Source organism: Laetiporus sulphureus (genome assembly GCF_001632365.1).
Source record: "Laetiporus sulphureus 93-53 unplaced genomic scaffold LAESUscaffold_39, whole genome shotgun sequence".
Classification (NCBI taxonomy): domain Eukaryota; kingdom Fungi; phylum Basidiomycota; class Agaricomycetes; order Polyporales; family Laetiporaceae; genus Laetiporus; species Laetiporus sulphureus.
Genome location: NW_024468548.1, coordinates 263,932 through 290,049, shown reverse-complemented (window position 1 = coordinate 290,049; position 26,118 = coordinate 263,932). Strand labels below are relative to the sequence as shown.

At 53.2% G+C, this 26,118-nt stretch overlaps 11 protein-coding genes across 11 annotated transcripts; 5 read left to right on the top strand and 6 right to left on the bottom strand.

The window, feature by feature from the left end:
- Positions 1-85: 85 nt before the first annotated feature.
- Positions 86-7,378, bottom strand: LAESUDRAFT_738238 (Not1-domain-containing protein; the record flags this gene model as incomplete). The annotated part of the gene is made up of 18 exons (XM_040910868.1): positions 86-112; positions 167-447; positions 509-1,121; positions 1,175-1,289; positions 1,348-1,944; positions 1,997-2,238; positions 2,292-2,588; positions 2,641-2,807; positions 2,856-2,985; positions 3,035-3,187; positions 3,251-3,481; positions 3,539-5,189; positions 5,242-5,513; positions 5,565-5,765; positions 5,814-6,278; positions 6,329-6,554; positions 6,606-7,189; positions 7,265-7,378. The coding sequence occupies 18 exons, from the start codon at positions 7,376-7,378 to the stop codon at positions 86-88; spliced, it is 6,366 nt and encodes a 2,121-aa protein (XP_040761304.1).
- Positions 7,379-7,655: 277 nt separating this feature from the next.
- Positions 7,656-9,964, bottom strand: LAESUDRAFT_659513 (glycoside hydrolase family 13 protein; the record flags this gene model as incomplete). Its single annotated transcript, XM_040904811.1, has 13 exons — positions 7,656-7,920; positions 7,975-8,033; positions 8,097-8,228; positions 8,281-8,355; positions 8,408-8,462; positions 8,516-8,631; positions 8,688-8,838; positions 8,887-8,970; positions 9,071-9,273; positions 9,330-9,414; positions 9,465-9,624; positions 9,680-9,819; positions 9,870-9,964. The coding sequence occupies 13 exons, from the start codon at positions 9,962-9,964 to the stop codon at positions 7,656-7,658; spliced, it is 1,620 nt and encodes a 539-aa protein (XP_040761303.1).
- Positions 9,965-11,336: 1,372 nt separating this feature from the next.
- Positions 11,337-14,353, bottom strand: LAESUDRAFT_337341 (uncharacterized protein). Its single transcript, XM_040902075.1, has 5 exons — positions 14,181-14,353; positions 13,284-14,118; positions 12,630-13,235; positions 12,406-12,568; positions 11,337-12,354 (listed from the first exon to the last, which is right to left on the bottom strand). Exons 2-5 carry the CDS (start codon positions 13,960-13,962, stop codon positions 11,637-11,639), a joined length of 2,166 nt encoding a protein of 721 aa, XP_040761302.1. The 5' UTR covers positions 13,963-14,118; positions 14,181-14,353; the 3' UTR covers positions 11,337-11,636.
- LAESUDRAFT_814643 (TMA7-domain-containing protein) lies at positions 14,071-14,571 on the top strand (the record flags this gene model as incomplete). Its single annotated transcript, XM_040914612.1, has 4 exons — positions 14,071-14,124; positions 14,186-14,285; positions 14,336-14,434; positions 14,484-14,571. Coding segments are annotated over exons 1-4 (324 nt in total), but the record flags the coding sequence as incomplete, so codon positions are not given.
- Positions 14,572-15,299: 728 nt separating this feature from the next.
- On the top strand, positions 15,300-17,059 carry LAESUDRAFT_683775 (aryl-alcohol dehydrogenase; the record flags this gene model as incomplete). Its single annotated transcript, XM_040905836.1, has 7 exons — positions 15,300-15,535; positions 15,590-15,671; positions 15,722-15,946; positions 16,008-16,158; positions 16,210-16,404; positions 16,459-16,634; positions 16,683-17,059. 7 exons carry the CDS (start codon positions 15,300-15,302, stop codon positions 16,770-16,772), a joined length of 1,155 nt encoding a protein of 384 aa, XP_040761300.1. The 3' UTR covers positions 16,773-17,059.
- On the bottom strand, positions 16,883-18,903 carry LAESUDRAFT_704571 (ATPase V1 complex subunit H). The gene is made up of 11 exons (XM_040906557.1): positions 18,779-18,903; positions 18,516-18,717; positions 18,391-18,466; positions 18,271-18,336; positions 18,041-18,217; positions 17,879-17,986; positions 17,731-17,818; positions 17,512-17,675; positions 17,315-17,440; positions 17,155-17,256; positions 16,883-17,081 (listed from the first exon to the last, which is right to left on the bottom strand). The coding sequence occupies exons 1-11, from the start codon at positions 18,854-18,856 to the stop codon at positions 16,955-16,957; spliced, it is 1,314 nt and encodes a 437-aa protein (XP_040761299.1). The 5' UTR covers positions 18,857-18,903; the 3' UTR covers positions 16,883-16,954.
- Positions 18,904-18,992: 89 nt separating this feature from the next.
- LAESUDRAFT_729141 (uncharacterized protein) lies at positions 18,993-20,146 on the top strand. The gene is made up of 4 exons (XM_040909582.1): positions 18,993-19,073; positions 19,131-19,702; positions 19,763-19,873; positions 19,922-20,146. The coding sequence occupies exons 1-4, from the start codon at positions 19,028-19,030 to the stop codon at positions 20,078-20,080; spliced, it is 888 nt and encodes a 295-aa protein (XP_040761298.1). The 5' UTR covers positions 18,993-19,027; the 3' UTR covers positions 20,081-20,146.
- On the bottom strand, positions 19,969-21,715 carry LAESUDRAFT_814639 (uncharacterized protein). The gene is made up of 8 exons (XM_040914611.1): positions 21,449-21,715; positions 21,317-21,390; positions 21,074-21,243; positions 20,989-21,019; positions 20,865-20,934; positions 20,689-20,804; positions 20,450-20,633; positions 19,969-20,393 (listed from the first exon to the last, which is right to left on the bottom strand). Exons 1-8 carry the CDS (start codon positions 21,681-21,683, stop codon positions 20,230-20,232), a joined length of 1,044 nt encoding a protein of 347 aa, XP_040761297.1. The 5' UTR covers positions 21,684-21,715; the 3' UTR covers positions 19,969-20,229.
- A 153-nt stretch (positions 21,716-21,868) lies between these two features.
- On the top strand, positions 21,869-22,438 carry LAESUDRAFT_761893 (uncharacterized protein; the record flags this gene model as incomplete). The annotated part of the gene is made up of 2 exons (XM_040912988.1): positions 21,869-22,144; positions 22,208-22,438. The coding sequence occupies 2 exons, from the start codon at positions 21,869-21,871 to the stop codon at positions 22,436-22,438; spliced, it is 507 nt and encodes a 168-aa protein (XP_040761296.1).
- Positions 22,439-22,861: 423 nt separating this feature from the next.
- Positions 22,862-23,914, top strand: LAESUDRAFT_814638 (uncharacterized protein; the record flags this gene model as incomplete). Its single annotated transcript, XM_040914610.1, has 2 exons — positions 22,862-22,944; positions 23,021-23,914. The coding sequence occupies 2 exons, from the start codon at positions 22,862-22,864 to the stop codon at positions 23,685-23,687; spliced, it is 750 nt and encodes a 249-aa protein (XP_040761295.1). The 3' UTR covers positions 23,688-23,914.
- A 268-nt stretch (positions 23,915-24,182) lies between these two features.
- On the bottom strand, positions 24,183-26,118 carry LAESUDRAFT_337093 (uncharacterized protein). The gene is made up of 4 exons (XM_040902073.1): positions 26,102-26,118; positions 25,813-26,043; positions 25,044-25,748; positions 24,183-24,987 (listed from the first exon to the last, which is right to left on the bottom strand). Exons 2-4 carry the CDS (start codon positions 26,011-26,013, stop codon positions 24,538-24,540), a joined length of 1,356 nt encoding a protein of 451 aa, XP_040761294.1. The 5' UTR covers positions 26,014-26,043; positions 26,102-26,118; the 3' UTR covers positions 24,183-24,537.

Below are 26,118 nucleotides of genomic sequence, written 5' to 3'. Positions count from 1 at the left end.
CAAAACCCAGAGACCAGAGGGAAGGAAGGGAAAGGACAGGGTAAAATAGATCACAGATAGCGAGAGCGACAGCAGACAAGACAGGCTACGACTGGAATATGGATCGCGCAACCTATGGAAGAGACAGTAAGCATCACCCGCATAGAGCACTAATATGATTACTCACGGTCTCAAGAAGGAGGGTTACCTCCGGAGCAACCCGAATGAAGTCCTGACTCCAGAAGTCGTACTTTGGATTGCGCAGAAGCTCGATGAAGGTGACCAAGGCTCCCCAAGGGTGCGGTCGGTGCACCAGGAACCGTTCTAACAGCACCTTCGTCATCACCTCCCTGAACTGATCGCTTTTGACTTCCAAGAAGAGATAGAGCATGAGCGAGCTGAACCAGTGCGTGTGTGCATTTGGGTAACGCAAATGAAGCACCATAGCACTTAGGAGATGGTGCTGGCCTGCGAGAATGTGCATAAGTAACTGTGACTTCCAGTCATACCGGCGGGACGAGGAACTTACCTTCTACATCCAAGTTGGTGGCAAGGTACTGCAGGGCGACCACTCCGGGGTCGCTTGGCACGAAAAGTGCGCTCCCATTTCTGGCTTTAGCTTGAGCGACCGATGACACTCCAATGTACATTACGAGCGAATTCATCAAGGAGAGATTGTAAGTCACCGGAGCTCCCTCGGCAACGCCGGTCAATCGGAGATGCTCCTTCAAAGAAGGCAGGAAGGAGGGTGATCCTCGGTTCAGCAGGTACTGGTCGAGGTGACCGGATAGCTCCCCAGCTTTAAGCGCCGACGCAAAGTCCGAGAGGATTGGAGGTATGGGTCCCATCTCAGGGATTGACTCGAAGTCAACGTTGCGGAGGTGCGGGTCAGGCAGTACGATGGTCGGTGGGAATGCACTTAGGATGATGTTGCGTAATTGGATGCATCGAGGAGGGATCACATCACACAAAGTGAAGTAGTACTCGCTGAGGAACTCCGGGAAGTCATGGAGTAGGACCAGAAGCAGTCGGAGCGAGCCTCGGTACAGATCTCTCGAAGCAGGCTGAAGGTCTGCCGCTTTCAGGAATGGAGATAAGAACTTGAAAAGGGAGAGCAGAAGCTTGTAGAAGGCAGACCATCCCTATCTCGCTGATGAATACATCGATACAGTGTAATCACAGGACTGTAGCTTACCTCTCGATTCTCAGAAAGCAGCAACTTTGGCATGAAGAGACGGTGAGAGATCAGGCTCATCCAGGAGAAGGCGAAGCCAGGGAAGTAGGTCGGTTGAAGAGAGCTGAAGGTATCGCTGTCGATATCGTTGTCAATTTCGACGGTCGCGCCAACTCGAATCATGTCAAACTCACCCAATGGCTAATAACAATTGGAAATAAGCGGTTCCGAGGCTGGCTTCAATCGTGTGCAAATCGTTGAGGAGGCTGCAAAAGAATCGGAAAAATGGCTTCTGCTGGAAGAGTGGGCCCTGTTCCTCGTGCATATTGGCCAACACGAGCACGAATATGGACAAGATCTTTGTGAGATAGTGGACCTTCGCTTGGTCGTTGTTGTGACCCGATGCATCTCCGTGATACTTGATGATGTAGACGATCAACCTCGACATTGCGTCCAGCGCTTGGAATGCATAGTCATATTCGCCCGCGTTCACGCATTTGATGTAGCTGTTCACGCTCGATTCTGCGCAAACACGGAAGAAGAATGACGAGACATCTTCCAGTTTGAGAATACCTTGCTTCGTCATTTGCGTAATGAACGGCACAAACGACTTCTCTGGAGAGTGGGAGCGCTGAAAGATTGTCACCCACTGCTGGAACCAGAAGAACAGCTTCTCCCTTAATTGCTCAGTTTCAGGTTTGACCGAGGCCTGTCGCACGATCTGGCCATCGCCCACAGCAGGCGCCGTAGGGCGTCGTATGCCACGCAGGTCGTCCAACAGCCGGAGGACACTAGCAATGACGTGAGTAAACCCATGCTTATTTCTGACAAAACAAAACTCACTCCTCATTGGCCTTCCCGGCCTGAGACAACTGAGCAAGTGCCTCGAGGGTGTTGGCAAACTGGCTCTGCGATGCGAGTGGTGGTTCAGTTGACAGGCATTCTCGGACCAACTCTGCAGCGAAGGTCAACAAAGAGGGTTTAGCCTCTATATATAATGACTTCGCAAGTTGCTGGTCTTGTTGAGCAACGGAAATAAGACCGCTCCGCAGTAATGTTACCGTCACCGGCACATCATATTTGCGCTTCAGAGACAAGATCAGCGGAAGACGATCACTGAAGAGCAAAGTTACTGTACCTCATCATCCGCGTAGATCAACCAGGTGATGGCCTCCTTGGCAACTTCCTCGAACGAACGGCATAGTTGCTCTAGTATAGCAACGTAGATGTCACGTCCCAATTGAGTAGGTGTCTTGTACAGAAGCTGAACGATTTTTTGAGACATCAACAGAGGAGTGCGCTGCCGATCAATTGAGTCGTTGGCAAGGAACAAGATCTGGCGGACCAAGAGGCGAACGTCATGGCTCGGTGGCAGCGCGGCCAGAGATAAAGTTGGGTACTGAAGTAACAAAGCCTCCAAGTCTTTGCCGAGCGCCTAGAGTGGTTGTTAGGGAACATGCTACGACAGCAATGATTAAAGAACTTACGTTGAAGCGATCCATAGCATCCTGATGACGAAGGAAGGTTTGACCAGGCAAAGTCTGCTCAGGCAAGGCGGAAGGTCCATATGCGGATGCAGCAAGCTGATCAGGGCGAGGGTAAGATGCCGTTGAACTCGGCCTGCTCGTGAACGTCCGCCTCCTCGGGTCTGATCCTGGAGAGCCATGAGCGAACATTTGAGGAATAAGCTCGCCGAGGTTACCGAAATCTTCGTAAACGGCGGCCTGCATAGGCTGGATGCCGGTTGGGCGAATGCGCAACGGTTCGGGAAATGTCGTAGCAAGACCAGATTGAGGAGCCGTAGGGTCCCAGAAAGGCTGGCCTGGGCGTTGCTATAGGAGCATTGAGCCAAAATTCATTATACACGTTGTGCGTGCTCACCTCCCGGTGACGTCGGCGCGCTTCGTAGGCAGCAGCAAACCCTTCGTCGACGTCAACAATCGCACGATCCATAGCAGCTTTCTCTATCGCCTGACACGCCAAGTCGAGATTGTCTTGGACGAGGAGGAAGACAATGTGGTCACTAGCGATCTGCTGAATATCGAACCATGTCTTAGCAAAAGGTGAGTCATATGGATTCTGAACGGAGATCTATACCTCATTAAAGCCAAACTCGTTGAGGAAGGTACGAATGTGACCGCCCAAATTGCTCTTCAACGGTTCCTTGCAGGTTACCAACGCAAGGCTTCCGGCAAGTCTCTGTGCCATCAAGTGACCGGCCTTTCTGAGTTTGTCCTCGTTGGGCTCAGTAGCAAAATCCTTCGCCACAAGTTCCCTCGTGGATATCCCAGCAATTGTAACCGACCGTTCGACAACCGGCAAAATTATCTGGACATAATCTATCAACATGTCGCCCTGACGGTGACAATTAAGAACCACTCGTACCTCTCGCACGGCTCGATCAATGGCCATTTGGACAGCGCGCTTGAAAGTAGGGTTCGTAGCGAGTTGTGCTAGTTGTGGGCTGATAACCACCAGGGATAGCATACTGGACAGTATATTCTCGATGTGGGCACCTAAAACACGCTGCGTCTCCGACGGACTGGTTGGGCCGAGAGGTAATACCTGAGACTCCCCCGCAGACTGGATACTCGGATCGTAACCGCCCATGGGCAAAGACTCGATATCAGCGACATACTCCGGGAGGCCGCCTCCAGTCAATGTGTCGGTCAGCGGGCGGTTTCTCAGAATTGTGGTGGCTTGCACCGAGTCGAGATCGATATCAAGCGCCTTGCAGAGCAGTTCAATCTCGAACTTGAGAAGAGACTTCATGTCGGCAAAGTGATACAGCTCCGCGAGCAGACTGATGACTGCCATCAGCCAAGGGTTGGGCGGCTTGAAGACCTTCGATTGCGCGCACGGCTCCAGGGTCTTGCAAACGAAAGGAACCGCCACCATCAGCCTTCCATTGTCATATCCCTCAATGAGTAGGTCCTTGAAGGAGAGGCTCTTGTGCTTGATGGGCCGATCACGAGCCAACGTGATCTTGCCCAGCCAGCCAGCGATGTTCTTCAGCACTGCACGCTCTGAGCTAGACGTCATAGTCTTCTCCGAGTTCAGCATAGCAGCGGACTTGACGAAAGTCTCGTGGAGCACAAAGTGAAAAAGCGAATTCGTGTCGAGCGCCTCGAGTAGACGAAGATATAGCTGATGATTATTCGGCTCTGTGCCAACTCGCTGGTCCACTATGTAGTTCGCGAACCAGCGCGAAAACTGTTCTTGGAACTGCTCGCGCATCTCCTCCAGCTTTGCATCGAAATTGGATGGTGCTAAGTTGTTGACGATGAACAGAATCTTGTCCGACACCTCCTCCGGTGGAACTTCTGGCTCGCCTTCAATATGGTCAGGCCGAATAGCAGTGAAGACCGGCGGAGGGTCGGGAGCGGAACCGTTCGCAAGAATACGAAGATCCAGGCTGCTACTACTCTCGTCGCCGCCATTGGCGATAGCGCGCTGGATGCTGACAGCAAGATCAGGACGAGCCTCGAGTAGGTGGGGAATCTTGAGCAGAGCCTGGCACAGAGGTTGCCATTCGGACAAGCGGGACTCGAACCGTGAAAGGGCTTGAATACCGAATTTGAACAGATTTGTATCAGGAGGGCAGTTGAGGGCGTCCAGGACATAGCGGATTGCTATGCCGAGGGGTATATAGTCGACTAATTGGTATTGGATAAGGGATCCGAAGAGGTAGCCGGTCATGGACAGCTCTCGCGGAGGGTAGAACGACTGGAAGAATTTGTATTCGTCGAAGAGGAAATGTAGCATGCAGGAGAAGATCTCATGGTCGCGGGGGTTCGTGGAGGCTTTGTTACGTTGAAGAAGAGCAATCACATCGTCGATGCTGATCTGCTCGTCGTACATCTGCTTGTAGATTGCGTCGACTTCGTTCTCGATCTCAGGGGAGTAGCTGATGACGGAGAAGCCGGGCTCGGCGTCAGAACCTGGCACTAGGTTCATCAAGCGCGGATGAATTTGCAGACACGCGTTGCGGACCTGAAGACAGTAGTCGACATCGTCCTCTTGCATGTTATTGGAGCTATATCAACATGAGCATTAATACAACTTTGCAGAGGCAAGTAGCGACGCACCTGTTGCGGAGGACACGGAGGAATATGGTGATGGTTTGTGGGCTGAGGGGCATGGTGTTATGGTCTACGGGAGGATCGGAGATTCTGACCGCCTTCTCGCTCTCCATCTTCAGATCCAAAAACGTGATGACGGCGTGGAGAAAATCGGCACCGTGAGCCGTGATCTGATCTGCTAACCATTTGTCCAGATTCAAGTACTCCCGGCGTGAAGCCAGGGCAGCCACATCCAGTGCAAATGTGAAGGGACGGACTTCCAGAAGCGCCTCGAGAATCTGCACGAAGATGAGCGGACTATGTACGATCGGAGTGGTCATCGCACCCACCTTGAGATCTTGTGCGACATCCAGAATCCTGGTGATATTCGATTGACTTTCATCATAGAAATCTCGGAAAGCATTCGTGAGGTAAGTGGGCTCGATTTGCCACAAACGCATGAAGACAAGCTGATGGTTCGGATGGCCAGCCAAAAACATTGACAGAAGTCTCTGTGTGTAATCCAAGCGGATCTCCGTCCATTTGGCGTTCTGGGAACGATTAGTCTTGTCGCAGCAATCTCAAAAATGGTCACATACCGGAATCTGCAGAAGACCCATATGAACCAGCTCCGCGCTGATCTTCACCGCTTTATCTAGCATTTCGCGCACGAAATTCCTTATTTCTATCGAGTCCGAGTCTGACAATCTCACCAACACCTCGAACAGGTCCAACGAGTTCCAGGTATGTCCTTGAACGTTAGCAGCGAGAGACTTGATTGTTGGACTAGCCCCGGCCACATCGTCGACCGTAACAATTCTGTGCCCAGGCAGCGAAACGAAGTTGAACGTGTCCGCGGGAAGAGACAACAAAGCATCCAGGAGCCGCAGCTGATACATGGAGTTCGACCATGTCTGCCAGAAGCCGGTTACCGCATGTGGCTCGGCCTTTTGAGGGGCATTCAGCAGGATGGCTATTAGCAGCTTCAACGTTGCGGTATCAACCCCCTGGCGATCCGGCATGTCAAATGCTTTGATGACATCTGCCCACTGGATCGTGGCGTCCTAAGCACGACTTAGCACAATGCACGCAATCTGAAGCGGACATCACTCACGAAGCTGTCCAGAGCCTGCACCAACGATCCCACATCAGGCAGGACTGCACCCTCAGATGCCATACGTGCTAGTGCCTGGATAGCCTCAACAACCTGCGCATCGCGAGGAAGGCTCGAGTCTGTGATGCCGAAGCGTGCCAGGATGGCACGGACGATGTCCAGATCGCTGGTGATGTCCGGTCCCAGCTGAACCAGTGCCTGCACCAGCGATGTTCCAGGCGGAAGGCTGTAAAGAGGGTTACTAGTGGTCAAATGAGGCCTAATGAATGATCCTGACCTCAAATTCGGCAAGATGCGCTGCAAGATGGGCAAGACAATCTCAGACCCGTATTTCGCTTGGGCTGCTGCAATCAAAGCCTGGCGCTGGGGGCCGTCCAGAATGGGCGCATCCGAAGGAGGTTCAGATAGCAGGTTCGCCAGCAGCTTTGCGATCTGGTTGGGAGACAGGTCTGCGTGGTCAAACGACGGGTGCTGGCAAATCGCCAAAACCGCGTTCTCGAAGTCGGCGTGAATGATGCCAACCGCCTGCGTTTGGAGCTCTCTCCGCGTCTGGCCTGCCGCAATTGACGACGCGAGGACGAGCTTCTCGAGCGGCCGCAGCCCCATGAGGTCCATGAAGCGCACCAGATCGAAGTTGCGGAATATGTCCCCTTCGCCCTTATCAATGCCATCGCGAAAACGGTCAGCGAGGAAGGGGTCGCGTGCGAGGCGTTGTGTTTCCTGCACTAGCAAGCGGAAGGCGAGAGAAGTGGACGCGTCGTAAGTGGTCGGGGTGGGCATGGCCGCCAGCCGGCCGTGAGATTGGAAAATGAGCCGCCGGATGAAGTGCAGGTACGTGTCGACCCCATGCTGCTCGGACAACTGAAAACCACGAGAAGGGTAGTAAGGAGCATGTCAGCAACTCAGAACGCACAAGCGAGCAGGCAGCAAACGCACGGAGCGAATCTCAATCTGATTCCGCTCAAAGTTCTCCTCTGTGAGGGTCGACAGCAGGAAGACGATTTGGGCCTTTACGATAGTGTGTATGTTGGGATTGACTGAGTTGTCCATGGCAGGAGTGCGGACGCGCGACGCGGTCTCGGTCGAGCGTCGACCGCCGCCACCACTGCCGGAAGCCGTTTTTGAGGACGAAGAGGGGAGCAACAAGTAGAATATAGGTGCAAGACGCACCGAAACCGCCTTGGACGGTGAGCACGCCTGCAATTGCACAGGACGTGAGCGACGCGCACACTTTGGCGCTCCGCTTGAAATTTGTGGCGTGCGCGTTCATTGGCGCTTACATACGCAAGGTAAACAGACGGCGACCATTACATTCAATTAATGTCCACTACGACATTACAAGGATGGTACATATACCCAAAAGGACAGAAAGTATGAATATGGATGCCGAACCAGACACGAACTGAGCGCCTGATGCCGCTTGCGTTGACACAGTCTCTCCAAGCCAATCAATCCTGCCCGGATAGTAACCACAGAGATCTGAGCCGTTCATCAGCCTATCTGGCAGGAGGATCGTCGCATGCCCCCCTTCGGTGTATGAGACCACCACAGTGCCATTACTTCCAACAGCATATTGCTCGCACGAGAGGATGCTGCATATGGGTTCATCTCACAGTATAGAACAATGAGATTGCAATCCGACTCACTCTGTAAGGGACGTCTCCTCTTTGTATGGTGTGTAAACGGCAATGCTGACGTTCTGCGGCTGATAAAGCAACTCTCGTCAATTTGTCATGTCCAACGGGCTGATGAGTAAGACACAGCGCACAGGAGAACCGATGTTTGTCAGGATGGACACGACATCGCCTTTCATCATGCCAATGCCGTATGGGCTTGTTGTCAGAATTTCCATCGAAGAATTGAGCCATCCGGTGGTGCCGTTTATCAGGAAGTTGCGGAACTGAAGTGAACTGTCAGTTGACCCCCAGCATTGCACTTACAAGCGGCGCTACCTTATTCAACGTGGACATCAGCTGATATGTCGTAGTGTTGGTATAGTTAGAGGGCCACAAGGGCTCTCTGTTCCACTGAGTGACTATTCAGTGACCGTACAAGACTGGCCTCATGCGCCTTGCGTACCGGGTCACCACTACCATGGAACGCCTGCTCCTGGCCATAATATACAATCGGAATCCTTGCACCCACCATTCAGAATCACAAAACCTCGGAAGTGGTCAGAGCTCTTACCCGTCTGACATGAAATTGAACACCATAGCGTTGTACTTGCTCTGCGGATCCGTGGAGAAATTGGACCATCGAGGTACATCCTGGTCCTCTAGGAAATTGCCCAGCAGCCCGGTATCCTAGCCATGAATATATATAATATGTGCAATGCAAGGTGATGGTGCCGATGACGCACCTTGAACGTCTTCTGCGACTGTGTCACCATATCGGTCAGCGCGCTTGTATTGAGCGAACCAGGAATGCCGAACGCATCCACCAGCGCGCCGTACATGGGGTAGTTCAGGATGGAGTCGAGGGCATCAGTTCCTTGCCACTGCGCCGCTTGGCTGATGATGACAATGAGCTGGTATGCGCCATCGTATGATAATACTCACGCAACGTCGCTATCAAAGACTTCACCGATACAGAATACCCCGGCTGCACTAGAGAACTTCGGCCAAAAATCCATGTTGACATGCCTATAAATTGCTCAATATTGCGCAGGAGGTTCGAGGTAACTAATATCTCACTTAGCCGCTGCCATCAAGGAAATAGAATCAATATATAGAATCTATAAACGATGAAGATAGCTCGCCGTCAATGCGCAATCCGTCGATCTCGTACTCGCTGACGAGCGCTTTGATCCACGCGGTATATCCAGAAACAACAGTCGGGTCTTGGGTATTCAGATCGGGAAGAGTCACCACCTTATCGCCCAGCCAACAATCTTGCTCGCTGGTCGTGTTGCCCCACTGGATAGGACAATACGGGTGGTATTGTGACTAGGAAAATTCGATGTGAGACGTGCGCCCAAAGAGCAATTGAGCAGGCAGCGTACCTGCTCTTTGAAGTAGTAGGTTGACAGATCCGGCATTATGGAAGTGCCCATGACGTTGTTGACAACTACATCTACCATGAGGTACCTGCGAAATCTCCGTAAAAATCGGAACCTAGCCACATGATGAAGACTCACATTCCCCGCCGATGCAGTTCCGCTGAGAGTGCCTTCAGGTCATCCGAGGTCCCGAAACGATTGTTCAGCTCCGTCACATCCGCAATCCAGTAGCCGTGGTACGCATCTCCATAACTGGTGCGAGGGCCCTCGTAATTCTGGGACACAGGGCTGATCCAGACTATGAAGACGCATATACTCAGCAGGAGCCGACAGTGACGAGAAATGGCACCTACCGGCAGTGAACCCAGCGTTCTGTATGTAGTCCAAATTTTCCCGGGTGGTGTTCCACGTTCCACCGCACCAGGTTTGATCGCCCGGGTCGCACGCATCGCGATTGGCCCCTTTCGAGAGCGCGTATCGGTCAGTTATGATCCTGGATCATTCACTGAGTACAGAATTGAACGCTGGAGGCAGCATACGCACTGGTATATCGAACGGCTCCTCCATTGTTCCGCTGTTGCAGCGAAAACAGACGTGCAAAGGCTCAGAAAGGACAGCGCATGCAGGATGGCACGCATCATGAAATTCAAGGTGGTAAAGGACGACGTAGGGTTTCACCGGGGGCGCGACCTATGGGGGTGCGAGAGAGACTCGAACAAGAAAATGGTGTTACTTCAGAAACCGCGGGCTGACTTGATCTTGTACGGCGATTCGTGACCGGCCGAGATCCTGGAGACAACAATTATGACCCGAAGAAGGAAGGGAATTGCAGCAGATGAGGCTGAGAGCCGACCATGCGCCGCGGCATGTTGGAATCGAGCTCAACTGGCATGGACGTCGCAACTCGATCTTCACGGTGTCACATCACGTGTCGCAAGTGTCAAGGACTACTGAAAGTTACGGGAACGCAATGGAAGAGTTTGAACCTGCTAGTGGGTCCGGCATCCATGCGAGCCGGATGAGGATGAGGAGAGAGGTATTGATGTCGCTCGCGACGAGGTTGTACGTCCGAAGCAATTAGGGTGGCATGCCCATCCATACGATCCATCTGCCGTACGCTGAAGCATGTATTGTGGGCCTGCGAAGCGGAAGATATGTAGTAGGCAGGCAGATTATTTGGGCGACTCCGACGAAGAACACGAGAGTAGATTTATCTGTAGAGTTGACTGCCAAATTGTGGTGTGACGCGGGATGAGGCTCGGCTCGCGGAGCACAAATTCGGCGAATACATATAGTGCATGTGACAGCAATAATCCAGCCAAGATGAAGGTCCGGCCAAGCGTTCTACTCGCGGTGGTGGCTGCGCCACAGGGATGAGCCGAGCGGACACAGCAGAATGTCTGGCAGGTATACAGCCTGGTAGTTCAGGTTTCCCGGTAAAGCGGGTGTAAATAAAGTCCGTCACGTCACAGTGGCTCAAAAATTCTCACCGATAAAAAGCTGGTGCCATTCAGGGATTCATTGAAGCTACCTTGCCAACATTTGGATTATTTCTGCACCCGTAAGAGGCAGTGGCTCACAAGTTAGTGCATAAGGCAGGCCAACGCATATCAGCCGCCACAACGACGTCTCTGCCAATGTGTGCATATAGCTATGCTAATGAAAGACATGGGCATACGTGAGTGTGCCAGAACAGAGAGAGAATAGTCCTTCACCTATGCGGACCTACCACACCTTCTGTTCCCTTCTTCTTCGATACCCACTAGGCCGTCTCCGTGGTGCACGGTGGGGGGCATCTGCGAACGAGATAACTGTCGCGCTACCGGCGTCCGGAGTACCACCCTCCGACTTTCATTCCGTGGTGGCTGTTCCGAGGGACAGTTTAATTATGATTTGCTTCATTGTTCATAAAAGGGGGGACGAGTCAGTACTATCGCAATCGCAAGTGTGGAGAATTCAACGCACGCGGCATCAACCCGAGCCGAGTGGCGAGTGTCAATCGCACAGTGCGCTGAGAACGGAGCTTCTTGCGAGTGCCTTCCTCTTCTCTTGGTTTCGTGATTACAACGGCGCTTTGACCAAAAATGCAGTCAAGCTTCACAGCTTCTTATTCTGCCATCTGCGTAGCGCGAGAGAGAGGCCAGAATCAGAGGTAGATAAGAAGCGATCCCTTAATCACTTCACTCTGTTGACATATCGGATGGCAGAGTCGCATACGAGGATCGATAAAAGGAAATGCTACGCTGTAAATGTTCTGCACAGGAACGCAGTCACCGACGACTGCATTGGGGGAGGGAGGGGGTTCCAGGATCAATTCGAGCCATGTCTCAGCCAACGATGCCACCACGAGTCAACCAGCTTGCGATCATGCTCAGACTCAATAATACCACCAGGCTCACCAGGCCAGGTGATGTCTTTGATCGTCGGGTTGCGCAGCGCGGGATAGCGCGCCCGCCCAGCGGTCCCAGACCAATCATAATCGATCACGTTGATCTTCGCCGAACCATTCAACAGTACAACTGGCTTGCCTTGGTCGTCGACTTGTAACATGATATTGTTTGACCTTAGGTCACCATGCACAACGCTGTTGTCCTCCAAAAGCTTGAGTAAATGGTCCAAGGAGCGCCGGACGGCTTCTCCAAGCGAGCCAGCGATTTCGTGGTGGGAAAATTTGAACAGCGTCACCCAGGAAGGAGAAAGATGCTCCATAACATACGCGGTGGGCGCTCCTTCACGACGTGCACAGCCGTAAAGGGTAGGTGCAAGATCGTGGGACGCCAACAGACGGTGGACATCTTCTCCATAGGGTTCGTTCACCAATTTCACGAGAACCTGAATCTTGGAACGCTCCGGTAAAGACAACGTGGCAGCAAAGAACGAGTGTTTGTGATGTTCAAAGGAAAGCTGACGTTGGAACGTGAGGCTGCCCTCGGTGACGCCTTCTAACGTGGCATACAACACGCACGATCCATAGATCCGAGGAGTTGAGGCAGGGTATATGGTAGGTGACACCATTTGCCTCAGCAAACTGCCAAAAAATGGGGATGACAACACGATAAAGCTAATGCGTGGCACGTACTTTCTGAGTTGGGACATGCTTTTGCATAGTGCGTCAAGCAAATTGGCAAGGTTCCGCTGTCGTGAGTTTGTAGTGTCCTTTAACATGAAGAGCGGATCACTGAGTGGTTCTACGACTACACTCTGACCATCGTAGAAGCCTCCCAGTACGAAAAGCAGAGGTCCTGTCAGTCGATCGTGAGATGCCTGTGCATGGATGTGAACATTCATCCGAGACACACACACCTAACATGCACACCAGGAACATTGGTGCGCCCAGCTGCAGGAATCTCAACACAGACTCGTCCGGCTTGTCGCGTAACTTTTTGATCGCGAGGTCATAATCGCGTGCTATTTGCATATACACATCGCAATTCCCTGAACCTGATTCCAGCTTGTCCTCGCGCAAGCAGATTGGTAGACATCCCTGCCACAGCATCACACGATCCACCAACCCACCAAGTGCTTCCGAACGTGGTTTCAGTTGATATTCCTTTTCGAATAGCTCGGAAATACAATCATCCAATGCCGATAAACGGTCCTTCTCACTTTGATACGGCTCTCCCATCTGGTCGCACAACGATGCGGCAGCACAGATAGCGGGAACAGACAGTTCAGGGAATGGTTCTTTGATCGCGAGCACGAACCGGCGGAAGATATCGTGCAGTGTGCACAACGGAAGCCCCTTGGCGCCCGCCGGGCGAAGACACAGCAGACGGGATTTCCTGCGTTGTTCATTTGGCCACACCGACGGCTTCGCGAACTCGGAAGGCGATGAGAGAGCGTCCAAGGCTTTTTTGTATAAATCGCTGAATTCAGCATACCGAATGTTGTAACTGCTAAACAGCATCTCTACGCCTGGGTTAAGTTTGAGCCAGGTAAAGGAGGGGAAATACTCACCCTTTTCTTCTCCAATGTTATCCGGTGTATTCAGACGGGCATCGAGGAACCGACGCTGTGCCTCGTTCCAGTCCATCTTCCGCTCGAGAGCCAGGTCCACTGCTCGCTGCCATAACAACAAGACATTTTGATTCTTTGCCAGCGATTTCTCTTGAAGTTTGTTTTTCACGTGCAAGACTCCCGCAATGTCGATGAAGTCCTCCATGAGATATTCAGGAGAGAGCTGAGACCCGTCAGAGAGATGAAGGGAGAACGTCTCTTCGATCATGTGCCTCAGGTGTGCAATCTCGTTGATAAGCTGGCCCACCGTCCATATGCGTGGAATTGGGATGACCAGGCGCGTTGATGGCTGTCCCCCGTGAGCTGGGACATCGACGCGGATGCGTATCTTGGGCCCAGGAGGGTAAGAAATCTTTGTGCCGTCTGACTTCGGGAACAAGAGCTCTTTTTTGATAACCTCCATTGCTTTCGCAGCCTTAGGCAATATCTTCCTCACTTCTTCTGCTGCAATTACAGCCTCCATGAGATACGAGTCGTGAGTCTTTGAGCGCTTTCTAGACGATCCGGAAACACCATCGCTCGAACGTTTATATGGTATTGAGGCAGAAGTGGCTCGCAAATTGGTAGATGTGGTCGACACCTCGTCTTCGGGTGTTACTTCGAGCGACGTCGACGACATGGAGCGGCAGGGTAGACAGCATTGTGGCGGGATGGATGTGGGAAAACCGAAACGTGACTGACGTGGGGAAGATCGAGATCCGCCTCAACCCTTTCGTCAAATTCAATCTTCGATCCAACGTTCATGGCTACCAGACAAGGCGGCAAGGCAAAGCCTCTCAAGGTGAGCATAAGTGCACGGCAAGTGAAATCTGTGGTGTTGATGTCGTCGCGGGGCACGTCAGGCTCCAAAGAAGGACAAGAAAGAGCTTGATGAGGATGATCTGGCCTTCAAGGAGAGGAAGAAGCAAGAGGAGGCTGCTTTGAAGGCTGCTAAGGATAAAGGTACGTGACGTCCTTGTTTAAGCTATGCACTGTGTTGACATCTTGGACAGCTGCTAAGGGTAAGCTTGTCGGCAATGGTTTGCTGCCGATGACACTCACACTTACCACCGTCTCTGAGCAGGAGGCGCACCTGGTGGAGGTATCAAGAAGTACGTGGCAATCATTGGTGTAAATCACTTGGTGGCTAACAGAATATAGGTCTGGCAAGAAGTGATACACGCCAGCCACGGATTCCCATTTCTAGCAATGTTTACCCTCCATGCGTCTCGCAGAGCCTCCCTTCCTCATGTTTCATAGCTACACTCACATCCAATGCTATCGTTTGCAATCGTGAGGGAAATCGCGTGCAACTTGTCGATGTCACGACGGTATGCTGCAAGCACATGTTCTAATCGAGACACAATCGACTTTTGAGGTCAAGGCTTCTGGGTCCATATGATCTGCTACATGTACTTATCGAAACGTGCCGATCATGTTTCCAATCATTGAAAGCAGCAAGATCGAACACCAATACGCGGGCCTGAGGTTCTAGACGTTACTCTTTCGCTGGAGCATATGTCGCACCTTCCGAGAAAGCCTACAGGCTCTACCCGGACATCGCGAGAGGCTGCTGTCTTCACCCACGAGTGTAGTACGTACGTGTCAGTGGTCTACATTGCATAAGACCGCATCCCATGGACTGACGTTCTCACACCGGCAGAGATGACTGGATTACTCTGTACTGCTTAGGTCTAGATGGTCCCTCGTGGGGTATTTCTCGATGAGCCATGACACATCCCAGATCAGTGTCCTCAACGCCGGCGGGTGCGGCCAGGCAGCGGCCGGACATATGAGCAGCCGGATGCTGAGGCGTCCCTACGGCATGACGTACGACAAGTTACGCACAAGAAATGCTTCCTTCTGTAACTGCGCATGTCATGTGAGTAGCGGCATTTCTGTTATATATAACAGGACCCAACGTCGCCAGTGGGAGGTGCAAGCCATAGCCGTATCCATATCCACCGCCGTGTCATCATGTCAGCCCTCGACCAATCTGTGCTCCCTCCTGCGACGAGACTCGGCCACTACCGCCAGCTCGCGCCTCGCGCTGCGATACACGTTTCGCCGTTCGCGCTCGGCGGCGCGAGCATCGGAGACAAGTGGGCAAAGTCTGGCCAGAGGTTTGGCGAGATGAACAAGGATATGTCGTTTAAGCTGCTGGATGCCTTTTATGACGCGGGAGGCAACTTCATTGATACTGCGAACTTCTAGTAAGGATGGCCGTCGTGATACATCAGTGATATCGTGGTGCTCAATGCTTGTAGTCAGGACGGATCCTCAGAGTTGTGGATAGGCGAATGGGTCGAGTTGCGAGGTATACGCGATCAGCTCGTAATCTGTACCAAAGTGAGAGTGCGAAGTAGCCGTTATCAGCAAACCACTGACCATGGCACCAGTACACGGGTGACACCAAGCGCGGCGATTCCTCCGTCAAGCAAAGAGCAAACTATGTGGGCAACAATATCAAGTCTATGAAGCTCGGTCTCGAAGAAAGCCTCAGGAGGCTGAGGACGACCTATATCGACCTCTTCTACGTACACTTCTGGGATCTGCACACCTCCGTCGAAGAGTTCATGGATGGCCTACATGTCCTTGTCCAGCAGGGAAAAGTGCTCTATCTGGTGCGCGTCGCTCACTCCATCCCGTGGCATCTCCGGAATCTCACAGGAGAGTCACTTCCAGGGAATCTCAGACGCACCCGCATGGCTGGTCGTGAAGGCAAACGAATACGCAAAGGCCAACGGCAAGACCCCGTTCGTGGTCTACCAAGCAAAGTACTCCCTCTTGAAGCGCGATATCGAGAGCGACATACTCCCCATGTGCCGGCACGAAGGTCAGCCGAAGGCTTCGGAGTAAGCTGACATAGATGCTGAATTCGCCGCAGGCATAGCCCTCACTCTATTTAACATCCTCGAAGGAGGCCACATCAGGTCTGACGAGGAGGAAGAAAGGCGGCGCCGGACCGGAGAGAAAGGCAGGGTGAGGAACGAGAGCTGGGAGCGGTCTCCTGACGAGAAGAAAATGTGCGATGCACTCGAGGCCATCGCAAAGCAAGTGGGCGCGAAGAACATTACCGCCAGTGAGTCACAGCTATCTTCCTTTTCTATAAATATCGTTGACGCTGCTCCTACAGTCGCGATCGCCTACGTAATGCATAAAGCACCATTCATGTTCCCGATTGTCGGCGGCCGCAAGGTCGAGCACCTACACGCAAATCTCGAGGCTCTAGAGATCAGCCTTACGCCGGAGCAGATGTCGTATCTTGAGGGTGTTCTGCCATTCAAGAAAGGCTACCCGCATGATGCGCTTGTAAGTGCTCGGTTCCAACGACTCGTTCGTGATTTAAATTCGCTGTAGGGTGAATATGGGGATTACCCGACGTGGATCCACATGTCGGCAAAATTTGACGTACAACCTATGCTCCCTCCTATTACGCCATCAAAATGACTTGCAAGAAATGTGCGCTGAGTGCTGTAACTTTAGTCCGAGACTGTCCTGGACCAAGTACCTTCGCTTTATGGTGTTGTGCACATCAGGGGATCAGGAGAGCCGTTAGTCGCCGTCATACGACCCAATAGTGTCCAATGAAACAGTCCAGAATATTTGTGTAATACACATCGTCGTCACCATTAGACAGCAGCCCACGGGTGGCTAACTAGATGTTGTACGGTGACCAATGCCTGATATCGTACATCGGAATTATCGTGCGACATGAGTTCCATCATGCGCGTCTTCCCACCCAGATCCGTGACAATCCTGGGATCGACGCAGCGTTCAGCGTAAACGTTTGTACGGTCGAGCAATTTCTTTGAAAATATACAAGACTTACTTCTTCCCTCGTTCGCAATGCTTGACATACTGACCGATGTCGTGTGAGGCAACCGCCAGCACAATGGGGTCGCTTGACTCATTCAGGAACCTTATTAGTGTTCTAAAGAAATTGATAGCGGTTAAATCGGAACATCGCTGCAAAATCACGGAGTACCCACTTCACTTGTGCGTAGTCATTATCATTCAATTTGACTGCATTTTCTTTCCAGAATAGTTCAGACTCGTGTACGGGCGTCCACGATAGGTGGCCCGAGATCAGCTCTGAGCTATATTCATCGTACGTCCTGGACGATCACAATGAGCTGCACTGCCATATCATAACGGCCAGCAGGCTATCACGGAAGAACGGACTCACGTCAGGCTCTCGAATCGCGCATTAAGCTCGTCACGGAGGTACTGCGCGTCTTCGATGATATCCTCATCGGTCCATTTCCGTGTACACAAATTCTTCGCGAACGGTAGGAGTTGAGAGACAAGCATCGCAGGGAGGTTGGCGGAGGGTGCCTTCGAGACCAGGTTCTACGAGGACGGGTAAGCACCGACGTCATATCCTATATAATCAGTGGTACTCAACTCGGAAAGTGGCAACGATAACGCGAATGACCTTCTCCTTCACCGCATTCTGCGCAACGTTAGTGAGAATGGGTATTACATCGTACTTCCTAGCAGCACGTCAGTTCCAGCCTCTCTCCGAGGTTAGGGTTATACAAGACACCACGCACTTGTTGATCTGCTCCGCGACCTCCTGGTCAAAGGTGAGCAGCCAGATGCAGAAGCCGACCTGGTAGGTCATTTGTGCGCTGGAATTGCGTTTGAGGATGTCGACTAGCCTTTGTGCCTTGTGAGTGAGAGCTTTCGTTAGAAAGTCAACATATGAAACTGACCCAGTCATGAGTGGAGCGTTAGACCAAACAGCCTTGCGGCACTCGGGTCGAGGGAGGATGGCTTCGAGACACTGAACGGCGACGTCTTGCTTGTTCGGGGTCTTTCCGACAATGAATGCGGCAAGAGTATTGAGGAACGGATGGAATTGCTGCGGGCGTAGTGTTGAGGGCTCGGAACTATCACACTGAATGAGATCCACATGGATAACATGGGCACGTTGAGATACTACCTCAGAAGGACTGTCATAATTTGGGTCGCTTTGAGCTGAACAAAGTCGTCTTGGGACTCAAGCATTCTGTGATGGATTTTGAGCCCTTCTGGAACATATCCTCCATGTTACAAATCCTACCGGGATAATGGACCATATGGCAGCTCAGGGTCTGTATTCTGAGCCCTGGTGAACAATGGCACGCGTTCCTCATGGTCTGCAAAGCTCTGCATTCATTCGCGTAAGTTGAAATGGATAGGACATACCAGCTAGAGCATCCATAATGAGCACCAAGATACATTGCTGCGTATCCACCCGTTGCAGCTTCTTGAGCAGGCGGAGATACAGCAGCGCGTACGCCTGGCCGTCGGAAAGGAGAAGGGACTCGATCTTTGCCTTCGGCTGCCTGTCTACCTTCTTGATCATCGCCAGCTCATCGCTCGTGATCAGGTCTGCGCGCTGGTAGGCCTACAAAGCCAACGTGCCGTATGAGTCTATGCATCTGCGCAACGGTCGACGCGCTGGTCACCTCCCATGGCACAGGCTTCGCACGGATCTTCGCGGACGTCTCGTCGAGATATGCATTGGAGACGAGGGGTATCGGCATGGATGGTACGGTGCACGGTGTGGAATGTGTTGATGGCCTGCGCGTTCAAGCTAAAGACTAGTACTCGAATCACTCGATGGGCGCCTATGCGTTCTGGGACTTAATCACGTGCCATATGTATATTTCGTGCCTTTTCGACGCACAGCGACGACGTCGACGAACGCAACTGGCATGTGGGCTCGCAATGCCTGGTCTTCGTGTGGAAGACATTCAAGAGGTGCGCATCAACGTCTGACTTGTATTCAGCTTATCAACACTTTTGTCGCCGCACTAGTACGCTGCGCACATGTCCGCCCTCGCACCTTCGCGACGGTAGCCGATGCCCCCAGCTCTTCCTCAACCTCCTCCTCCTCCCAAAATGACCCCTCGCCAATCATCAACGCTGCCGTCATCCTGAATCGCTCGCCACTCATCACACGCACGCCCTCCAACTTCGAGCGCGCGTACTACGCCTACCATGCACGCATTCGACGTGCCCTGTTCAACCCCTTCCCGGACGAGTTTTACTTCAAGAAAGGTTCCCTCCTCGAGGATCGCTTCGCGCTGGAGGAGAAGGAGCGCGAGCGCGTGGCCTTTGGCAGCACCCACTCTGCCCAGCTGAAGGATTCAAGTGCGGAGGCGGACCTGGAGGCGGCGCCCGCATTCTCGGAGACGGTGATCAAGGACTCGAAGGAGGAGAGGCCTATGCCGAGGACACATGAGGCGGATATCAAGGGCGATGTGCAAAGCCTCGACAGGAAAGGCGAGCGCAATATCTACCTTCTCCTGCAGGGCCAGAATGCTGCAGGCAAGACGGTGTGGAGGTTCCCGCAAGGGGAGCTTCTGGTAGGCGAGCTGCTACATGAGGTGTGCATCTAGACTACCTTCAGTCATGCCGCTCAAACACAAACATCCCGGACCTTTCAGGCTGCATCGAGAGAGCTCCACGACGAGTGTGGTCCCAACATGGACACCTGGGTCGTCAGCCAGAATCCAATAGGCGTCTACCAGCCCTCTAATACCTCTTCACCATCTCAAGTGAGTTGACCTCCCCTCTCACTTCCACGCGCCTCTCATCTCCGTCAGACATATGTGTTTTTCTACAAGGCACACATTCTTGCAGGTCAGGCGATCCCGAATGGTAAAAACGTCTTGAACTTTGCCTGGCTCACAAAAGAGGAGATCGAGCCTCGGGTGGATCAAGACTACTGGTCCGGCATCAGAGACATGCTTTCCGACTTTTGATGTACTCATCGATCCTCACTATATGGGTTGTTGCTGGATGTTTTAAACGCAGCTGCTGGCTACTGCAGAATGAGTCACGACCCAAGGTCGGTAAGATCGGTCTATTGCACTGAAATCACCCTAGATCCCTCTGGCACCCCTCGCCAGTGCTACCGCGGTGAGGATATCGCCCTCCGCATCTCCGGGCGTTTTTGCGCATCGTCAAATCGCCTGACGATCACCTCGCATTTTGTCGTCCTGCAGATGTGCTTCGAGCTCTGCTTGATCGCGTCTGAAAAGAGCGTAAGACCCGCAGCGTGCTCCACCGCCTCAACTGGGGATCTCACATGTCAGCACGCCTATTCGTACAGATGTGGAGCGGTGACTTACCGGGCATGACAAAACTTTCAAGCTTCGCTTCGTCTGGGATAGGCGCGTTTGGGAGCACGAACGCGCCGGTCGAGATCTCATGTACGTCCGGCGTAGAGGGAGACGACGGTCGCGAGGTCAGGACGACCTTAGCAAAGTGTGTCGGCACGGAGACGTTCGGCGGGGAGCCGATGACTTCGTGAGTCTGAGAAAAATGTTCTCAGTTCTGGCGGTGAAATGAGGGTGTAATCGGTACGCACCACACGCCATTTGCCGTCCGAGTCGAGTTTAGGCAGGTAGAGAGGAATGGTGAAGACATACACGTCCGCGAACGAGGACGTCAAGCGGCGGCACCAGTCCTCCAGATATGCCCAGTCTAAGAGACAAAAATCAAAATGAGACAATCTCCAAGGCGTAGGCGAGTTTGATGACATACAATGCCTATTGAATCCGACGCCGACTTGAGGAGCGATATTAGTCAAGAGAAACGTCTCGTCCATTGCGGTCTAGCGTGTGCTGATGAGTGTGAAGCCAGAAACGTTCGCTGCTTAATCACCTACTTGCGAGATCTTCGCATCAGCAGCAGGAACCCTGCAGTGTGCGGATTAATACTTCGTACAGCGCAAGGATATCAGCACGACGCACATATGTCCCCGGTCGTACCCGCTCCGGAAGTAGTCCTGAAGCTTCGCGCGGAACAGGGCGGGGATGGTCATGTCCTCCGTGAACGCCGACTGAGAGCGGTCACCGGCTGCCTGTGGTGCAGATCCCAGAGGTGACTTGCGTAACGATGCGAGGGTCAAGTGCTCTGCCGTCTGAGCAACGAGCAGGATCGATACGTCATCTTATTGTTAGAAGCGGATGTGTATGCGCGGGCTGTACACTCACCCAGGCAGGATGCCGAAGACGTCGGTCGTATCCAGCGACGTACGCCAGGCGTACAAGCTGATCAGATACGGGCCCTGCGTATTATCCTTTCAACACGAGGCAACTCCCAGAAGCATAGACTCTGCCACTCACCAGGGTTGCCGTGCCTCAGCACAGGCGGTAAGACGACTGACGCAGCAGAAGCTGGAGAAATCTGCGCTCCGCCGCCCTCCTTGACGTCCACGATGGGCTGCGAAGGATGCGGTTGTATGGTTTGGACGGGCACGGTCGTTTGTCGCCTATTCGCGCTCACTGCGGCCGCGACACCGCCGCCGACGAGTGCGCCGACTGCAAAGAACGCGGCATGCACGATAGATGCGCCCGGCATCTTGGGAAGGACAAGCCGCTGAGCGATGCGGGTTACACATGCAGACGGCACGCCACAACGCGACCACGCGACCAGAGGACGCGCCTCAGGCTGAGCGTGTCTTTCTGCATACTCCTCGTGTCGCTCGACGCTAGCACCTTCGTTCGCGCATTCATACTGTCAAAATCCTGTCGAACGTAATGAATATGTCAGAACTTGCTCAGTCTTCTCTCGGCGACCCTCAAATCAATGCTGAATGGCTTGCTGAGCTAGTCTCTCGAAAGTGCGGGATCTCCCAACCTCGAGAGTTCCAGATCACACACGGACTAGACATCACCAAAGGGCGTGATGTCTTCCTAGTTGTTTTATCAGGTCAGGACAAGACGACGGTATTCTGGGCCCCTCTACTCGCAGCTCAAGCACTTGGCGAGCGGGGCATTGCAACATACATTGTCCCTACCAAGCTACTTTCTATACAGAAGGTACGATATCTCTGCTGGATTCACGCACAGAAATAAAGAGCTATACGTGGCTTGAGTTACTAGAGCGAGAGTGCCCGTCGAGTTGGGCTGCGCGCGATCGCGCTGAACAAGGATACCATCCGCGACGCGTACTATGACAAACGCGATCTCTTCGACGAGCTGCAGGACGGCGAGGACATTCGCATCGATTTCATGAGTCCTCAAATGCTTGCTGGAGAGTGCATGATAAAGCTCCTGCGGATATCTGGCTTCAAAGACCTGATCCGCTGGTTCATGATTGATGAGGCTCACTAGCTCGGCGACGAGAACCCTATCTGGCACAAGAGCTATGATATTCTAAAGACGATGCATGCGCAGCTGAATTCTACTACAATCTGGGTTGCTGCGACCAGTACGACAACTTCCAGTCATGCTCTCAAGATTGCAGGAGATCTTGGCTTTCGGCAAGGGCAGTACGTGAATGCTCGTCGCTCCATTGACTGCCCGCATATCAAATACATCACTCGCTTCTTCATGTACCCATTTTCTGGCTCTGAGTTTCTCGAGCTCGCATTCTTAATTCCTTTCGGCATGAAGTCTGCCCATGAAATCCCGGGAACTCTGGTCTTTGTCAATGATATCCATGACGGCTGGCTCCTCATGAACTTCCTTGGTCGTCTCATCCCTTCCTCCGTGCCAAATTGAGGTCATCTTGTCATGCTTTACAGTTCTATCATCATGTCGGACGGCTACCAACAACAGTTCCTTCGTGAAATGGAGTCAGGCTCGTTGCGCATCGGTGTCTGCACTGAGCCTGTGACGTACGGCTTCGACAAACATGTTATTCCCCACGTCGTCATCGCTGGTCTCTCACCGAGCTTTGACTGCATGAAACAGCGCCTTTGTCATGCCGGTCGCATATACATTCGCACCTCCCTGGGTCGGAGAGATTCCCGAAAACATGATCATTACCGAACAGGCAAAAGAAGATGCGGAGCGGCGTGCGAAGCTGGAGCGACCCATGCTCAAGTGGCACAACGCGACACTTGACATGTGTCCGAGACAAGTTGATCTCGATATCAACAACGAAGACTTCACGCTCCGACCAGCTTGCTGTTCTCTTCATGACCCTTTACCAGAGACTGATGCGGATCTTGCCGCTAACGCGCAGTGGGCTCAACATCTTGCTAGTCTGGAAACAACTAAGCCTCCGACAATTTGTTCTGACGACACTCATCGAGTTCTGGAACCTCACGTGAAGGAATCTCTCGTAGAGATGCTGACGTACTGGCGTGACCGGAAGTGGATCGATGTTCGAGGCGATGAGCGAGGCGAACACATCGACAGGGAATCAAACTACTTCATGCGCAACTCTCAGATTGCACGGCGCGCTGAGAAGGCTTATGTCTGCACATCACTGGATCGTCTTCAAGCTGTTCTTAGTGACTGGAGGTACCTCTCGGACCATGGACAAGAATTACTGGAGATTCCGACAGAAATTATGCGGTCATTCAATACAATGTATGAGGTGCGCGAGTACGTCGAAGATTCATCTCAGGCGTAAAAACCTCACCCACGACTTCGGCTTATTCCACCCACATCCAATTCTTCCTCGCACACTCCTGGTTCTGCAACACTAGGCCTCGGCTCAGAGGCGTCGCCTCCCAGGCCGCCTTAGGAGGCCATTCGGAATCTGCGTCATGACAGAGCAAGTTGAGCACTGATAACAGCGACTCACGAGGATGCTGCCGATTTGATATCTAATACCTGTACTCAAAGGCTGTGTTTCGGGTTGCCCATATGTTTTGTGGCTTCTGCCTCTATTATCCGGCAGCTGGATTCCGGCCCAACAGACTAAGACCGGTCACGGACATGGCATTATAGATTGATAGCCGCTATACTCAGAATTTCAGCAGCCTTGTTCGCATAATAACCTTCAATTACTTGGGATGACGGACGGATGCATCATTGGCGGTATACGGGTGACCAAGGCGGTGAAACGTACCATCCAATGACAATCAATGACCTCCAGGAAATATATACAGGGTTTTCAGCTAATTCTAATTCTGTGATCATCATACAACCAAGGGTACTGTAATGCAGAATGGAAACAAGCATAACACATGAACAACGACCATGACATGGGGCATGAGTAACTTAAATCGGACGGGCAGCAGGGGGGCGCAGGCCTTTCGAGGAGCCCATTTCCTACTATCGAAGATACCTACAAAGAAGATTATGTGTCTGGCCAGCGGGGGAAGATGAGAGCGAATAATAGACGAGTCAAGAGGCCAACACGCGAAAACGAGAGTGTCGAGTGTGCTGCAGTAATCGATACCGATGGATGACAGTCCTTCCTGCGACGCCGCATAGCGTAGCAGAGATAGTATGATGGATGCACACTTATCATCGCTTTAAATCTCAAGCGGCTCGTGCGAGCGCGGGTCGAATCCGCCCCGCGTCTGGCTCTCGCGCCGCTCCCTCCTAGATTCGAAACCCCCGTTGCCTGGCCCGCGCGGCTGCCTGACCACGCCGGCAGAGTTGGGACTGTCCAATCCCCCGCCGCCATTCCCGACTACACTTGAGGGCAGGCTCGGCACGGGCGGGATGGTGCTCCCGGCAAATGCACCGCCATTCCCGAAAAGTGATGCGAACGCGCCGGGCGAACGGCGCGACGGGGAAGCGATCGTCGCATAGCCCTCGCGGATGTTCCCGTTCGATGCACGACTCGTCAGGCGCGGCGCGGCCGCCTGCAGCGACTTCATGTCCGGCATCGACTTCTTCACACGCAGTGAAGCGGGTGCCTGAGGGCTGCTCACGTTCAGGTAGGACGACGTTGCGCGCGAGAGCGTGTGCCGTGGCGCCTGTTGCTGAGAATATGTGAGTTGCACGGTGCATCAGCTGGCGTGGGGAGACGTACCGCGTTGGGGTCGATGCGCGTAACAACCGCATACCTGTCCTCTCCCTCGCCGACGGAGTAGTGGTAGACGCCGAGCTTCTGTGCCACGAGGTGCACAACGCGACGCTGCTTGGGCGTCAATGTCCTCGAGAAGGCAAGCTCGTCCCTCATGCGATCGTCCTTGAACAGGAGGATGCGCGAATAGATCTCGAGTGTTGACGGATCATTCAAATCAAGCTCCGCCGAAGGCGATTTCAGGGCCCCGGGCGTCACGGGGGGCAGAGGCGGCGTCGTGACCGTGAATGGCTGAGGCGTCGGCATCGAGGCCATCTGCGACGGAGAGAACGATTGCTGGTTCTGGTACACGCTTGACGCCGAGAATGATCGTTGCGGCGAGAATGGAGACGATATCAACGAGCCGTAGTCCTCGTAGGGAGTCTGTACCTGTTGCTGTTGCGCCATCGCGGCCTGCTCTTTTTCGAGTTGCATGGACTTCATGCGTCGAATGGCCTTTTCGCGCTCGATGCGCTCCTTTTCGCCGGCCTGCAGAACCTTCTTGTACTCCACTCGCAGCTTGCGCCCCTGCACGTCAAAACCATTCAGTGCCGCCACAACGGCGTCTGCATCTGCCGCCTGGCGGAAGTTGGCAAATGCCAACCCGCGGAACTGGCCTGACTGGTCGAGGTGGTAATTGAACGCGTACGGCGTCGGGATTGACAGCGATGCCTAGATGAGAAGCGTGGTACTGAGATCGCGCGATGTGCATACACGAGAAGCACTGTGTACGTACGATGATCTCGAGGAGCGTCTCGCGCTTCACGTTGAACGGGATGTTCTTGATGACGATCGCGGTGGGAATGATCTCGTCGTCCGCGCCCTGGTTGGGGGTACCGGGCGTGACAGGCGGCATGCTGGGAGCCAGGGGCGGAGACCCGCCAGAGGAGGAGAGATCCGAGTTGTTCTGCGGGGACAGCGAGCGCCCCTCGGCCATCGCGCGCCCCTCTGGGCTGTCGAGCCATTGCTGTGAGAAAGAGATCGATGGTCAGGTGAGGACGCGCGTGGTGACGGGCGATGCGCACCGATGGGAGACCTCCAC

What these genes read in the sequence shown, in the direction of transcription:
- LAESUDRAFT_729141 (XM_040909582.1), top strand. Translation starts at nt 19,028, where the DNA reads ATGTGGGCTCGCAATGCCTGGTCTTCGTGTGGAAGACATTCAAGAG. An exon ending in TAGGCGAGCTGCTACATGAG is followed by an intron (nt 19,703 to 19,762) that starts GTGTGCATCTAG and finishes CGGACCTTTCAG; the next exon opens with GCTGCATCGAGAGAGCTCCA. An exon ending in ATACCTCTTCACCATCTCAA is followed by an intron (nt 19,874 to 19,921) that starts GTGAGTTGACCT and finishes CATCTCCGTCAG; the next exon opens with ACATATGTGTTTTTCTACAA.
- LAESUDRAFT_814639 (XM_040914611.1), bottom strand. Translation starts at nt 21,683, where the DNA reads ATGCCGGGCGCATCTATCGTGCATGCCGCGTTCTTTGCAGTCGGCGCA. An exon ending in CTGATGCGAAGATCTCGCAA is followed by an intron (nt 20,935 to 20,988) that starts GTAGGTGATTAA and finishes AGCACACGCTAG; the next exon opens with ACCGCAATGGACGAGACGTT. An exon ending in TGAAAGTTTTGTCATGCCCG is followed by an intron (nt 20,394 to 20,449) that starts GTAAGTCACCGC and finishes TGAGATCCCCAG; the next exon opens with TTGAGGCGGTGGAGCACGCT.
- LAESUDRAFT_337341 (XM_040902075.1), bottom strand. Translation starts at nt 13,962, where the DNA reads ATGTCGTCGACGTCGCTCGAAGTAACACCCGAAGACGAGGTGTCGACC. An exon ending in GTTCCTGGTGTGCATGTTAG is followed by an intron (nt 12,569 to 12,629) that starts GTGTGTGTGTCT and finishes ATCGACTGACAG; the next exon opens with GACCTCTGCTTTTCGTACTG. An exon ending in AGCATGTCCCAACTCAGAAA is followed by an intron (nt 12,355 to 12,405) that starts GTACGTGCCACG and finishes ATTTTTTGGCAG; the next exon opens with TTTGCTGAGGCAAATGGTGT.
- LAESUDRAFT_704571 (XM_040906557.1), bottom strand. Translation starts at nt 18,856, where the DNA reads ATGCCGATACCCCTCGTCTCCAATGCATATCTCGACGAGACGTCCGCG. An exon ending in CGAAGCCTGTGCCATGGGAG is followed by an intron (nt 18,718 to 18,778) that starts GTGACCAGCGCG and finishes TTGGCTTTGTAG; the next exon opens with GCCTACCAGCGCGCAGACCT. An exon ending in CATTATGGATGCTCTAGCTG is followed by an intron (nt 18,467 to 18,515) that starts GTATGTCCTATC and finishes AGAGCTTTGCAG; the next exon opens with ACCATGAGGAACGCGTGCCA.
- LAESUDRAFT_337093 (XM_040902073.1), bottom strand. Translation starts at nt 26,013, where the DNA reads ATGGCCGAGGGGCGCTCGCTGTCCCCGCAGAACAACTCGGATCTCTCC. An exon ending in AGACGCTCCTCGAGATCATC is followed by an intron (nt 25,749 to 25,812) that starts GTACGTACACAG and finishes CTTCTCATCTAG; the next exon opens with GCATCGCTGTCAATCCCGAC. An exon ending in CGCGCATCGACCCCAACGCG is followed by an intron (nt 24,988 to 25,043) that starts GTACGTCTCCCC and finishes TCTCAGCAACAG; the next exon opens with GCGCCACGGCACACGCTCTC.